The sequence below is a fragment of the Platalea leucorodia genome (genome assembly GCF_965183815.1).
Source record: "Platalea leucorodia genome assembly, chromosome: 7".
Lineage (NCBI taxonomy): Eukaryota > Metazoa > Chordata > Aves > Pelecaniformes > Threskiornithidae > Platalea > Platalea leucorodia.
In genome coordinates, this window is record NC_138829.1 from 3,097,866 (window position 1) to 3,112,000 (window position 14,135).

The 14,135-nt window shown below is 48.0% G+C and overlaps 1 protein-coding gene across 1 annotated transcript in view; it reads right to left on the bottom strand.

Annotated features, from left to right (window-relative positions):
- Positions 1-14,135, bottom strand: part of DNAAF2 (dynein axonemal assembly factor 2) — an 18,625-nt gene continuing 4,490 nt past the window's right edge. Inside the window, exons 2-3 of the mRNA XM_082316605.1 lie at positions 4,220-4,366; positions 1-2,601 (exon numbers count right to left, since the gene is read on the bottom strand). Coding sequence (XP_082172731.1) covers positions 2,029-2,601; positions 4,220-4,366 — 720 coding nt within the window. The 3' untranslated portion in view covers positions 1-2,028. The remainder of the gene's footprint in view (positions 2,602-4,219; positions 4,367-14,135) is intronic.

Consider the following 14,135-nt stretch of genomic DNA (forward strand, 5'->3'; position numbering starts at 1 on the left):
TTTGTAATACCAGAGAAGTTCTTGATTCTCACAAAAGGATGATGTCATCTTGTGTTACTAGAAAGAAAGTCAGGACCGGGGCGGGGGGGGTGTTGTCTTTAATCCAGAGGGCTGAACGCATGCTATCACCCCTTCTAGTAGTGTGCAGTTAACTTCATTAAATTTTTAATGATGATACTCACTAATTGAGGCAGAATAGAGTAACAAATGCGTGGCACGACACCTCTTTTGTTTGGATCACAAAAAAGTTCGCTTTCAAATCAGTCAGCTGTGTAAAGCGACCAGTAAAAAATACTGCTGTGTAATGGAAACGCGCTGAACTGGAGCCGAAAGCCGTGAATGGGAGAGCGGAGCCGTTCCTTACCGTCGCTGGCTCCCTCGCCGCTGTAAGCCCAGCGGCGCGGCTGCTCTCGTGGCACGCCGCTTTGAAGCACGACGGGCAGCAGTAGCAGCTTTTTGTAGACGGGAGAGGTACGTTAGAGAAAAACCGCTGCGCTAAGGTGACAGGCGTGTAATATTTGGAGGTAGATTTTTACACCGAGAGATCCGGAGAGAAAAAAGAAGCTTCATTTTTTTAATTAGAGAAAATGGGGTTGGTGCGCTCAGGGCTCTGGCTACAAGTTACTTACGAATGGAAGAGCACGTAGCAAAGCTTTCCTTTTACCACCATTTGTCGCCTACTTTATGGGTTGTGACTGTATCGGTTAAACGTTCATTTGAGAGCGAGCCAAGTTTTGTGAAATACTGTAAGCAGTACGCAGATGTTTATTCTGACCGCGATAAGATGCTCTTTTTTCCCAGGGGTAAGTTAACTGCCGCGCTTTCGTACCGGCTTTGGTACTTGCTCCATTTTCACGGTTTCACAAAGCCAGAGCTGATGCTCAAAAAGCCGCGCCTGTGCCTCAGCCCCTCGGTCCCTCCCGCGCGGAGCCGGGCGGCTGTGGGACAGAGCGGGTCGGGGTTAAGCTTAGCCCAGCAAACCGCCCGCGCTCCTCCGGCCGGGCGGGCGCTGCGCTGGCCCAGCGGGCAGGGCAGGGGCTTTCGGCAGCGCTGCCTTCCGCTGAGCTTAGGGAAGCGAGGCTGACACCACGTACCCCCCGCAAACGCTCGCGTCTAACGCAGAAACGCAGGAGTAACTCCAGAGCAGCCGCGAAAGAAGTCCAATTAAACTTTCTTCTAAAGCACGTTTGTGTCTTGTACAACTCAAAAGAAAACAGAAGTTATTTCAGAAGCAGTGAGAAAGGGAACTGAAAGTTTGCCGTGAGATGTGTTCTTTTGGTTATCGCACTTTAGAGAGACGAACCAGCAAACAGCACGCTGAAGCTCGTGGGGAACGGTTTTTGAAAAGTAAATCTAATCCGGATAAAGCGAATCCATTTTACAAACTGTAAACACTTAGTAGCAGACGTGCAAGGAGAGAGGATGTTTTTATTGTGCAATTGAATCTGTTCGGTTGACAGACTGGGGTATGTTTGGATGCTGTGTTCCGAAGTGAGGTACCAGGACGGAATACATGGTATAAATGTTGATTATTTCTAGGAGACTAATTAGAACTTCTCCGTGTAATTAGAAATTTCATTTGATTGCTGAAAATCAGTGCGAGTCTAATCCTGCAGTTATCACAAAATGAAAGGTTTGAAAAATGATGAATACTGCTCATTTCTAGGTGGACTAAACACAGCAATTCCCGAGCGAGCCATTAGCAGGAGGATATATGCAAATACTCCCCGTTATGTAGCAAGAGACTCGGAAAGTTATGGAAACAATAAAGTTGCCTTTTCTTCCATGAGCTCAGATTCACCTTCAACTGCATCTTTCTTGTAAGCAAAACTACTTGAGCCCGTAACGTGATTACAAAACTCAGACCTGTTAACTTCAAAAATTATTAACAACGTAAATATTCTAAGTTGACGTGTAAACAGAACAGTTTTGGTAGGAACCTGTGTTTGCTCTTAGCCCTGAAGTCCTAAACCAGCACGTGGAAGTCGCAGTAAGCAAACAACCGAAGGAAAACCTAAAATAATTAAACTAGTCCAATTCATACAGCAAAGAATTCTGAAACACGACCGGGCAGCGCGTTACGTGATCCCTAACGATCTCCACGCTCCCATCCTGCGCGTTCACTTCTTGGAGGACTGGGGAGACTGGTCTGCTGTCGGAGCTGCGCCGGCTCCCCTGCGCCGACCCAGCGGGCCCGGCCGCTCCATCCCCTTCCCCGCTCGCCTGCCCCCCCGGCAGCCGGCCTGCCTGTTTTTCAGAGTCTGCGGCCACGGCCATTTCGCCTACTGCGACAGCACTTTCTAAATCTGGTTCCTGTCTCCTAGATTCGCCAGGAGTCGCTGAACTGGTGTCAGAAGGTTCGTGCTGCAAACAATGGTGTGAACTACAGCCTGCTTTTCCTATTGTTTCAGCTGTTGCAAAAGATGTGGAAGTTTTGCTGGTTTCTGTAGCACGTTCGTCTTCAGCTGTGCCAGCTGCGGTACAGCTTGTTTCTGCCTTTGTTTGGGAGTAGTCGCCGTTGGTCTTTTCAGCGAGATCTCCTCCTGAGCTGCTAAGCATTTGTTCCTTTCCATCGTGTTCAGGACGGACTGCTTCCTGCGGCTGTCGAGAAAAACAAATGAATTGTTTTATAGTTGAAACGGACTGGGCACGCAAAACTGCTGTAAAGACAGGCCAAGGCACCTGTTTCTCTAAAGTCTACTTCCAGAAAGCCGAGTCAGCGCGGTGCTGAGGCTCTCCTGATCCTGCACCGCGCGTGGGAATGAGTGGCAGGGAGGCCGTTGGCCTCCGGAGGGTTTCCTCCGCAGGAGGAAATGCTGCTGGGCCGCAGCCACGCGGCCACGGCCTCCCTCGCCCTCGGCAGCGGGGCAGATCACACCCTGGCTGTTGTTTGCTAGAACTCAGGGGCCACGAAATCGGCCAAGGGATCTAAATTCTTACTGCAGGAAGTGTGTTTGAACCTTGCAATTAGGGAAATTACCATCCTGTCGTATGCGAAAGGCGTAACTGATGGGTGAGCTGTCTTTCCCAATTGGCCTAAGTGAATTAATCCAGGAATTGCTGTGGTTTGCCTCAGGAGAGCGAGAACTGAGAGACCCGGTGCTGTCTGAATAGCAGTTACCCAATCTCACCATTAGCTATTCACCGGTAACTCGTATGTCCCGATCCGTGGACAGCCGGGATCAGGCGGGCATCTGCCCAGGAGCAGCTGGATTCTGGGATTCAAAGACCGAGTCGCTCCCTCATGCACCCAGCCCTCTCTGACCCCCAAACACTGCTCGCTCCAGCAAGAAACCAAAGGACCACTAGTAAGTCCTTCTCAGCACTGGATGACTCTCCCACAGGAATGTGATCTAAGGTATCTTAGCTTCCCTTTCTCAGGTACCAGAACATCAACATTGGCTCTCCAACAACCTGAATTTTAAATTTTTACATTTTTAAATTAAAGTATTCGAACACTTGGACTGAATAAAGATAATGAGACCCAATTCTTCACAGGCAAAATCCTCAAGGTTTCCTCTGTGTGACAAAGCAGTGGCCGTGACCGAGCACCCTCTGTCCATCGTAAGGAGCCCTGTCCGATTCCCGCTCCCCGCAGCCGGGTTCTCCCTGCCTCTCCACTCCCTCCTGAGCCCAAGTCCCTCCGGGTAAGCTCACTCCTGGACCGAACACCTGGAAAGGTGTCTGTGCAAAAAATGGCACGCTTTAACCGTGGGCTCCAGTACGTGAACCCAGACTTTTGGGTATTTGAAGGATGTGGATTATTCACTTTTTTATTCTGATGACATCTGCCGTGATTTGTTTGCAGCACGCTGTCATCAGCTCTGACCTGAAAGCACTCGGGGTCCCTCGGAATGAGGGATACTAGGTAGTTACTTAGTCGTTTTTTTCTTTTAATGCCAGTGAGAGATTTAGTGTGTGCACGCCACGCTGTATTCCTGCAAGGAGAAAGCACTGTCTTTAACGACTGTATCATGGTTCTCCATCTTCCCAATGAAATATAGGAGGTTTCAATCCCTTGGTCACATCAAATGGCACAAACGTGAAGCTATGTTTCTAAAAAACTGACATTTATACTCGCAAATGCACCCTACTCCACGGTTTTCCCCGTTATATCAAGACAAAACAGGAACAGAAGTGTTTCGGTCAGATTTGATACGCTCTTGCAGAAGTAGGTGGATCAGTCAGCGATACGTACTACTGCCAGAGAGAACCTTACCTTCAACCTGATTTGAATTCTGTCCTCAGTAACATCAAGCACTTCAATTAATGGCTGACTTTCCGGCGCTGATTGGGAGCAAAAGGAAGGGCATAAAACAGTGCCTAGCAATCCATCAACGTTTTCTTCACTGACAAACAATCTTTCCTAAAGAAAAGAAAGAGCAGGTTATATTCTTTTCGTACTGTACTTCAGCGGTATCGGAGCAAGAAACTCGCTCCAAACAAAGCCAGGACACCGACTCACAGCACCAGTTTCAGAGCACGCTCACGTCTCGACAGAGAAATTCTAAGTCGGACATTCAGAAGTAACGAGGTGAAATGAACTGAAGACCAGTGCTTAGCTCATTTCGATTTAAAGTACAGATCTGCATCATACACAAAGATAAAAGACACATATGTTTTCTTTCATTCATACGTGACTAACATATAGATTTAGACTGCCTCCGAGGAATGATTTCCACCAACGTTGTTCCACCATCCTCCCCTGTCTTCACATCAGGGAGGTGTTACGCTTTTATGGATTTGTCTCAGCGTCTTACTTTAGGAAAATGCAGACGCCTCCTTGGGCTGTCACTGCGGGATCTTTGAACCCTCAGGCGTCAAGATCAGACCTTCTAAAGCAAGGGCTAGGAAGCACGCGTGGCTCTATCCGTTCCACAGCCGTCCAGGCAGGCTTCTCCGATCCCCACGTAGGCAAGCGCAAACACCAGTTGGAAGAAACGGAGAGGCATCCCCAGTTAAAGACGACACTCTGGGACGTGTTTTGAGGCTGTTAATACGCAGTTCGCAAACAACGTGAAACGCGTTGCTACAGGTTTAAAGATGTAAATCAGTTACGGGTAATGAAAGGTCCTAAAATACATCCTGGAGGGGCTGTTTCACAAGGACGGCAGAGCTTTCCCTGTGCTCATATCCTTCCTAAATCATCTGCTGTCGGCCGCGGGTAAGGACAGCCGTTGGCACAATGAAAATGGACTAACCGAGAGGACTGTTCTTACGTTCTGCAAATTACCTTCCCTGCTTAACAATGAACCGTTTAATTGGAAATTGCAGGGAGAAGTTGCAAACCTTCTACTTTAAGTCATACTTTTAAATTTCTCACTCCAGTTCTACCCTCTTGTCACCCCAATGAAAGTTCAATTCAATTATCACTGACATCTTGCTGACTGAGAAGCAAAAAGGCAATTCTGCACTTTTTTGGCCCCCCGTGGATGTGGCCTTATGCACAGCCAGATGCCGCGCTGTGTCTAAGGTACAAAATTTAACTGTCATCTGAAACAAAAAAAAGTCTGTATGGGAAAAATAAAACAGCGTAGTCTTTTTTTCACTATTTAAATTAGAAATCACAACACGGAAAGTCATAACGTACCTATTGCTGGTTTTCAAAACCAGAGGACTGAATTCATTTTCTATCCAGAAAGATTACAACCCAGGCAAACGTCCAACATCGGCTGCCGAGACAGTTTGTGGAAAGACTGAACTACAGCACGGTCGCCCTGACAGAAAACCCTCGAGTAACGTACCTACTTCTCACATTTTTGTATATAAAGCCTCAAGTACTTATTCCCTCGCGTGGCATCCTTTCTTGCCTGCCAGAGAGGGACCCTGCCAGGGCTTCAGGCTTGCAGAAATATTCTGCGGAGTTCAAGAGAAGGTGTCAGAGTAAAGAAACAAGGCAGGGAGTACAGACGCAAAATCTGCGCAGCACCGAAACTCCCACAAGCTCATGAACTGGATCCCTGGCAAGGCCTTGGGCAGCACAGGAGATAGATTTCCACCTCCGCAAGTATCGCTTTGCCCACGCGTCACAGACAGAACAGCTCAACTTCCCTTCCGCGGGGTTTTCGGCACGCTGCCGAGCGCGACGGCGCTTCGGCCCGTCCTGCTGTCCTGCCTCCGCTTCGAAGGGAAGCGCAGCAAAGCACCCTCTGCTCCGCACGACGACCCTCCTCACCCAGCTGAGAAACCTAAGTCACCTGCCAGTAATTCCCCTTTAGCTGGCACCTCCACTCCTTCGCACTCCACGTTTTCATTTTAAGAGCGAGAACATTTGCCTAAAAGCTGGAGACTTGCAATTTGGGTGAAGACTGAGGAAAAAAAAGAAGGAAAAAAAAAAAAAGAAGGAAAAAAAAAAAAGGAAAAAAAAAAGGAGGAGAGAAAAAAGGAGGAGAGAAAAAAGGAGGAGAGAAAAAAGGAGGAGAGAAAAAAGGAGGAGAGAAAAAAGGAGGAGAGAAAAAAGGAGGAGAGAAAAAAGGAGGAGAGAAAAAAAGGAGGAGAGAAAAAAAGGAGGAGAGAAAAAAAGGAGGAGAGAAAAAAAGGAGGAGAGAAAAAAAGGAGGAGAGAAAAAAAGGAGGAGAGAAAAAAAGGAGGAGAGAAAAAAAGGAGGAGAGAAAAAAAGGAGGAGAGAAAAAAAGGAGGAGAAAAAAAAAGGAGGAGAAAAAAAAAGGAGGAGAAAAAAAAAGGAGGAGAAAAAAAAAGGAGGAGAAAAAAAAAGGAGGAGAAAAAAAAAGGAGGAGAAAAAAAAAGGAGGAGAAAAAAAAAAAGAGGCCAGTGTTTGTTACTATTTTTCCTCCACAATAACTGATAAAAGATCTCAACACCCCGCTTGGAAAAAGAACCACCATGGATTTGGGGGCTCAGCAATCTTCCTTCGGTTCTCTCTCCTGGACTACTGTGACTGTGAGCAAGTCTCTTTGCCTCCATTTTTCCTATATAAAATGAGGAAAACCATTGTTTTCCACTCTGAACCTGCATTTCTTCTGTCTAGCCAGAGCCTAAGACTTGCGAAAGGACTTTTACTGTGCATTTGTGCTCTTAAAGTTGGTGCCTGACCTTGCTCGTGTCCATAAGCAGCGTTACAATAAAAAGAAATCACCGGTACAGGAATTGGGAGAGGAGATGCTTGAGAAGCCAACAGGTAATGGAAAGTTTTCTGTTAGGTCTAAATATTGCAAATTGCATCCTTAGATCGTTTTGTCTGAAGCAACTTTAACCACAGGGTCACTTGCAGACGCTGCAGAGCCGCTGCCTCCGAAGCGAGCACCACGGTGAGACCGCCGCAGCGGCAAAGGGCGCGCTCTGCGGCGGGGCTCAGCACCCGCCGTCCCACGGAACGCAGGGACGGCTTCACGGAGGTATTTCTGAAATAGCAGGAGATGGTTTATATGCCCCAAAGCAGAGATACGACGAAGAAAACCGGGAGGACCCTTAGGAGAGAACGTGAGGTCGGGAGAGCTCCGTACAGCAATGGCCTCCCCAGGGCAGGGGGGCGAGTGCCAGCGCTGCGCCTCGGCCACGGCGCGAGAAGAGAGGGACAGCCGTTCATCCGCAACGCAACGACGACTTTGCGCTTTGGCGACAAACCCAATAAACCTTTCTGAAGGTTTTTTTTCCCCCCTGATTAAAAGCAAAATAGTTTATTTTCTTCACAGAAAATACTCTTAAAAAAGAAAAACCGAACGGAAGGTTTATTGATCAGTACTTTACAGGAGGATAAAAAGTAACTGCTTGGGACGACGTTCCTATCATTTTGACTAATTACTATAAACCAATTTGACCAGGTTTCATACCAGCTCGACACCGTATTCCCAGAGCACTACACTTACATTTCAAGTAAGTATTTAGAGCTTTATCAGAGGGCTACCCAGCGGCCTGCCATAAATCACGGTACCTTGTGCTGTATGCGCAAGCAATGCTGTTTGTTAGCAATATAACGATTATCATTAGCCTGTTCAGACAGCCAGCCACTGTAATTCAGACTTTGCATTCACGGCGAGTATATGCTGAGGCATTTGTATTACTGCAGATGTTATCGAAGCACAGACCTTGGCAAAAAATGATTCAGGAATTTATTTTAAAGCCTGTTTGCTCTGGCTTGGAAGAGCAGCAAAGGACAACCATCTGCAGATGATTTCAATGACCCTGTAATATAATTCTTCAGTTTAAACAGTTTATTTTCTGATATTTATGATACTCTCTTAGCAACTTAGAATTAAATTTGTTTTTCCCTGCACATACTGTCATCCGCTGTTTGGTACACATTCAGTTTTCCCTGTGACTAAACTGAGACCAAATTAACATAAACGTTAGCAGGAATGACTTTGGTTTCTAGAACACTTCATCATTCGAAACCGTCCTCGTATCGCACAGCGCTGACAGCGCATAGCGGCAGCAACGCCGGCAGGCCCAGCGCCGAGCCGGTGCCCCCACGGCTGCCCTTCGCACTCACACAGTTTGTCCCGCATTGCTTTATCCAAACTCGGAGCCAGTTACCTTCCGCAGTTACCTCCCACACAGGCCGCAACAGTTTTAAAAGTGCGACAGATTTCAGGCTTAAATTATTTGCCTGTCTTCTGCAAGGAGAGGCTGATGCCAATAGGAAAAGGGACTTGGATCTAGGGATCTCCTGGCCTCTTGGTTCATAGGGTCCCACTGCAAACCAGCTCAGCAGGAGAACGTCAAGCTCAACGTTTTGGCGAACCAAAGTACCTGCACTGGGGGTGAAAACTTCTAGAAGGTATTCATGACTGCAAAGATTAAACAGCTCAAAAGAAGCTTTCATGAGCTTAATCAGCAGGTTAATAATGTTTCCCGACATAACTGTTTTGTGTAAGTACGTTGTTCCCGTAATGCATCTACCAATTAAAGGCTATTCAGAAATTTGTTTGTTTTACAGCAGAGGCAAACTAATTATGTTTCTTAATATAGTTTGGGAAAGAGATTACTTTGAAAAAAAACAAACAATAAGTTTGTTCTGTTCTCCTTTTCTGTCCTCCTCTGACCTCCCAAAAAACCTGCCAAGAGTCCTGAAACGCTGAGCACAGAATTACCTGAACCAAAGATAAACTGCTGTAGGATTAAGCACAACAGTCCTAGTTTCTAGTATCATCTTCTAAGAAGTGACCCCTACCTATTATATTAACTCTTTATAATAGCTTGGAAGTTGAAAATTATAACCCTGACTTTCAAAGAAAGCATGTAACACATCTCAGAATAGGTTGGAACTACGGGCAAAGCCTAGCCGCAGCAGCACAGCTAGCCGGATGGCCCAGCCAGCTGAGACCCAGCGCCTCGGTTTGGACTCGGGAGCAGACCCAGCGCCCCTTCAGCTCGCCGGTACAGATCTCTCCCTGAAAGGTGGCATAGGCTTCAAACATCCCCGTATCATATACTTCCCAACGCAGCTCTCGAGGTTTCACGCCTGGTTGACTCTCAAACCAAGACATACATTTACCCACAAAAGCCCTAATTCTGAGATGAGCGGGAGGACAGCCCCAGGACGGCCCCAGGCAGCACGCCCACGGCAGCACGCCCACGGCAGCACGCCCAGCCCGCGGCCTCTTCCGCATGCTCCCAGCGCCGGGAGCAACACAGCTCTGCCGCCTGCAGCCGCGCACAGATGGCTGCTTTTCCAGGGAACCCGCGGCCTCTCGGCAGCCCCGCGGCCGGCGCACGCCCAGCGTGGCTGGAGAACACAGGATCGGTCTGGGCACAACAGACCTGACAGCGCATACAGGACAGATGATAGCGTGCTCCATGAGATAACGAGAGGACTGATTACAAAGACGGACAGTCCCTCTGTTGTAAAGACAACCAGAAATCATATTGTTCCCGTGGAGGTTTTTTGTGTTAACAGGTCACCGCGGTGTTTGCCCTGGGGAGCTGCCCCGCAGCGTACCTGTTGCCAACGCAGAAGTCCAGGGGTTAGAAACGGCACGTGACAGTCGGTGCGTGCAGCGAGCAGAGGTCCCAGGGCTTCAGCGTGATTTACCAGCTGCTTTCTGAAGGGAAAAGCAACAAGAGCTTCAAAAGGATCTCCCGCAGAAGGTGCTGGTGGCTGCGCCAAGCAGAAAAATCACACGTCTTTTTTTATGCTCGGTAACACACCCGCCTAAAACATTCTCCATCAAGGCATCAACGCTCACACAGAAGTTAAACAAAGCTTTCGTATCGCTATGCAATTCCCTTTTAGATGCCTATGTTAAGTAATCCTCACAAACAGCGGAACTCACGCTTAGTTCAAACCACAAACTAATCAGGAATGTTTAGTATAATATTTTTCATACTGTAAATGTTAAAAACACATACTCTCAATGCACAGTAAGCCAGAGGAAACACTGCTCCCTGCTGCTCCCTGGAGCCCCGGGGGGGTTTACGTGAGTTAAATTCTTAATATTTGCCCTACCAGAACATGGGCTTTTGTTGTAAAAGGGATGGGCTGACTGCAGCGATCCCTCCCAGCAAGGGGAGCGAGCACACGTCCTCTGAACAAAGTCATCCCACTCCACTGAGCAGGGCAGGACGGGCGGGCGTCAGCACGAAAGGGAATTAGTACTTTAACCAGTCTTTTTCTAATCACGTGAAAATGAGCACACATGACCCCAAAACTGCAGGCAGAATTATCTACCAAACGGTTCACGTGCTAGTATAGCTGAGCCTCCAAGTCTCAGTAGTTCAGATACACCCACCAGAAAACTGGTTTTTATTTCTGTTAAGAATTGAGCATTTAACTGCAGGAGACCAAACATTAAAAGAGAGCACTTTACGAAGGCACAATTTCATCAGCTGCCCAACTCCAACTCTGCCGTAAACCAGGACATTCTAGGACATGTTGTTCTCGGAAACCTTGCCTGGCAGGCTTACAAATTTCATTAATGGTTATTTAACTCTCAACCATTCTTTTTCATCATTACTCTCCGGGCTCTGTTGTCTTAAAATGAAGGGGGAACTCTCCAGTGCAGGAGTTTCCTAGGCCTGAGCTGCCAGGATTTAAACAAATGGAAGTGAGAAACACGGAAGGCATGAGCGGATGAGCTGCGATAAGGAGCGACGGCGGGAGCGCGGCCCACGGCCGCTCCGTCGGGGCAAGGAGCAGATGGTGAAGGCAACTTCCTCAGGTCATGGGTCTCTGTTCCCCTGGAAAAACAGGGCCTGGAGCGAGCCCTGCAGAAGGATCAAGGCTGTGTGGTCTCTGGTACAGTGGTTGAACACAAGGCCGGACACAAAAGATAACTTCTAAACCCCTGAAATATGTGACCCTGGTCCACGAAGTCCAAAGTTACAGGATCTTTATTTCCATAGGATTTCTGCTCACCATAACAAGCGTGTGGATGTTATGGTTTAGCCGAGGAGCGAAACCACTCTGAAAGAGAAGCAATGGCTGCAACCGCTGATACGAAGTCAGGGCTCGGAGTCAGCAGAGCGCTGACTATTGTATGGGAAAGCCGTAAAACCAAAGCAACATCAAGAGCTACCAAGCGAAGGAATACTTGCAATGAGACAGAGTGTGGGGAGGACCACTGCACTGTAAAGACTTGCTGAAAATAAGCACTCACTGGGGTGGCAATTCAGACTGCTCAGCATCTATGGGAACTGAGCTCTGAACGTACCGTCTTTCAGCAGAGGGGTTCAAACGTATCTGACTACAAAAGGAAAACCAGTCCTTGAAACCGTTTCAAGAACGGTGTCCTAAGGACAAGCTCAACAACTTCTTCTACCAATCTCTGTATCAGGCCAATTTCCAACACGCAAAGAGCCCAGTGCGGTAACGGGAACATCACGAGCACGCAAGGCAGGGCTGTGCCATCACCGGCACCGGTACCGTACAGGTTGATCTGGGCAGAGGCACACAAGCAATCAAACGAGGCTGCCGACGAGACGCATTCTGCTTACGCAGCGAACAATTATCGTAACACATTTTCCTGGCTGCTTGGCAAGGTAACGGGAGACAATTAGGCAGGCAGCCTAACAGGTACCGTAACAGCCACCGGCGCACGAGCCGTCGCCGAGGCGGGCAGATCTCTCAAGTAACGAACCCAACGAGGAACCTGTTCCCTCCAACAACACAGAAACCCTTGGTCTCCAGGAAGAAGCAACTTCCCAGACGATAGCGGAGTAGGAATTTCCTATCTGTAAAAAACCACGGGCCTCTTCGTTCAGCGTACGCTATCCTCCGGCAATGCTATGGTGGGAGATGAGATTACAAACGGGGAGGTGCAGGATAAAACCCCTGCTCGCCTAGGCCGCCGAAAGCTCCCTGAACTGATTAACAGGGCGCCGCTACTGCGTGCGTTCCTCAAACGCTCTTCTATGACCGCTGTAACTCCTTGCAGATCTCAGTGCAAGAGCCGTAGCTCTGATTTATAGAGAGAGATTCAAAGCAGAAAAACACCAGAGATGACAGGAGACAAACTGAAGAAATCACCATAAGTAGAAGAGAAGCTACCACGAGCAAATAGTTAATGGACAGAAGACAGCAGATAATAGTAGCTCTAATTAAATATTAATTTTTCTCACTTCACTCTGAGCGAATGCAGCTATCAGCGCTGGCACAGGCACTTTTGGGAAATAGCACAGTTAAAAAAAAGCAAACAGAACAAATGACTTCAGACTATTTCAGCTGCTTCAGTTTGCAGGCCCGGTATCCAAAAGGACCCCAGAAGAAATCAATCTTTTTTAGCCTGCTACACGAATGAATGGCTGGGAGGCCTATGACTAATGCTGAATCGCCTCCTCCATCCAGAACATTTTGCAATATATAATAAATTCAGCACATTCAAAGATTTTTTTTAAACTCGCAAAAATGTAACATTGACCAAAATCCCATTACTGCATGCCCTTTTAACAACTTTCAATCAAAAGACGTTCCCCCAATCATAATAACAAACGCGCACACCGAACACTTTCAATCATTACGGAGATCAAAGCATGCAGAAACGTCCACCAGTCACAGGACTAAAGAGACACTACAGTGGAAATTCCTGTTCCCTAATTGAATTTTCAGCTCTATCCCCACACAGAGTCACAGAAAGTTGCCGTTTTCCCTTAAAACCTGCCTTCAGGCCTGCACACCACCAAACAAACCAGCGCACGGACACGCGCCACGGCGCGCGATGAAAGAGATGGATACTCAGACTATCTGAAAAAGCAGATAAAATGCCTGTAGTTCCTACCCCGTGCCATCCGTACCCACACAGAAAACGGGCTGTAGTTTGCACGATGCCTTATTTGACACCGCGTCGGCACCCAGGGCTGGATCACACCCATTAACAGCAGTGCCGAATGGTTCCCAGCCCCACTTGCACAGACTTGCAGGCTCCTGATCCGGTAAAAGTGAAGGAAATGCGCTGCAAACAGTTCAGCGTAGGCGGTTCTCGATCAATTCATCACCTTCGATACTCACCCGAAACGATCAGCTCCTCCTTTAGAGGAATCGCTGTTACAGAAAAGGTATGCAGCCTGCTAAATGGTAAATAAAAGGCGACGGTTCAGCTGCACATATACCAATTGGATAAATATCTCTCAGAATCCTGCAGTATTTTCTGACTGTAGGGATGGAGCGATTAAGACGCTCCAAGCCACCATCCCAGTGGATGTACTTTAAGCCTGCCCGTTTTCTGGACTTGCCCTCCTGTGGTACGTGATCCAACCTGCAAAGGATTTTATTGTTCTAAGATAAAAACGAACTCAAAATCAGACGGCTGAAAGGTTACACAAGAATTGTGCGGCCTTAATCCCTGCTCATAAATTGTCTGAGACTCTGAGCTTACAGAAGAACGTAGTTCTCCACAAAACGTGTGTGAGTGCTTCTGGACAGCAAGAGCGCTGGCATCCCTTTGCGGGGACACTGCCAGGTCTCAGCGGGCACGCCAACCCCCTCCCGCCACAGGGAGCATCGCTGCTGAACAACCCATAAAACAATAAAACATCTCCACTAGGATCAGATTCAGACCGGTAAGAAGAGAAGATGAAGAACTAGCCCAGCAAACCGGCCACTGACAGCAGCGCCCCGCTGCTCTGGGTGAGCTAACGGGCGTCCTGCGGCTATAGCGGGAGCTCTCTCCTCAAATACAGACCCAGGTACACGCCACTCGCACACCTGCATTTCGTGACGCCGTATGCACGTGTGTGCGGCT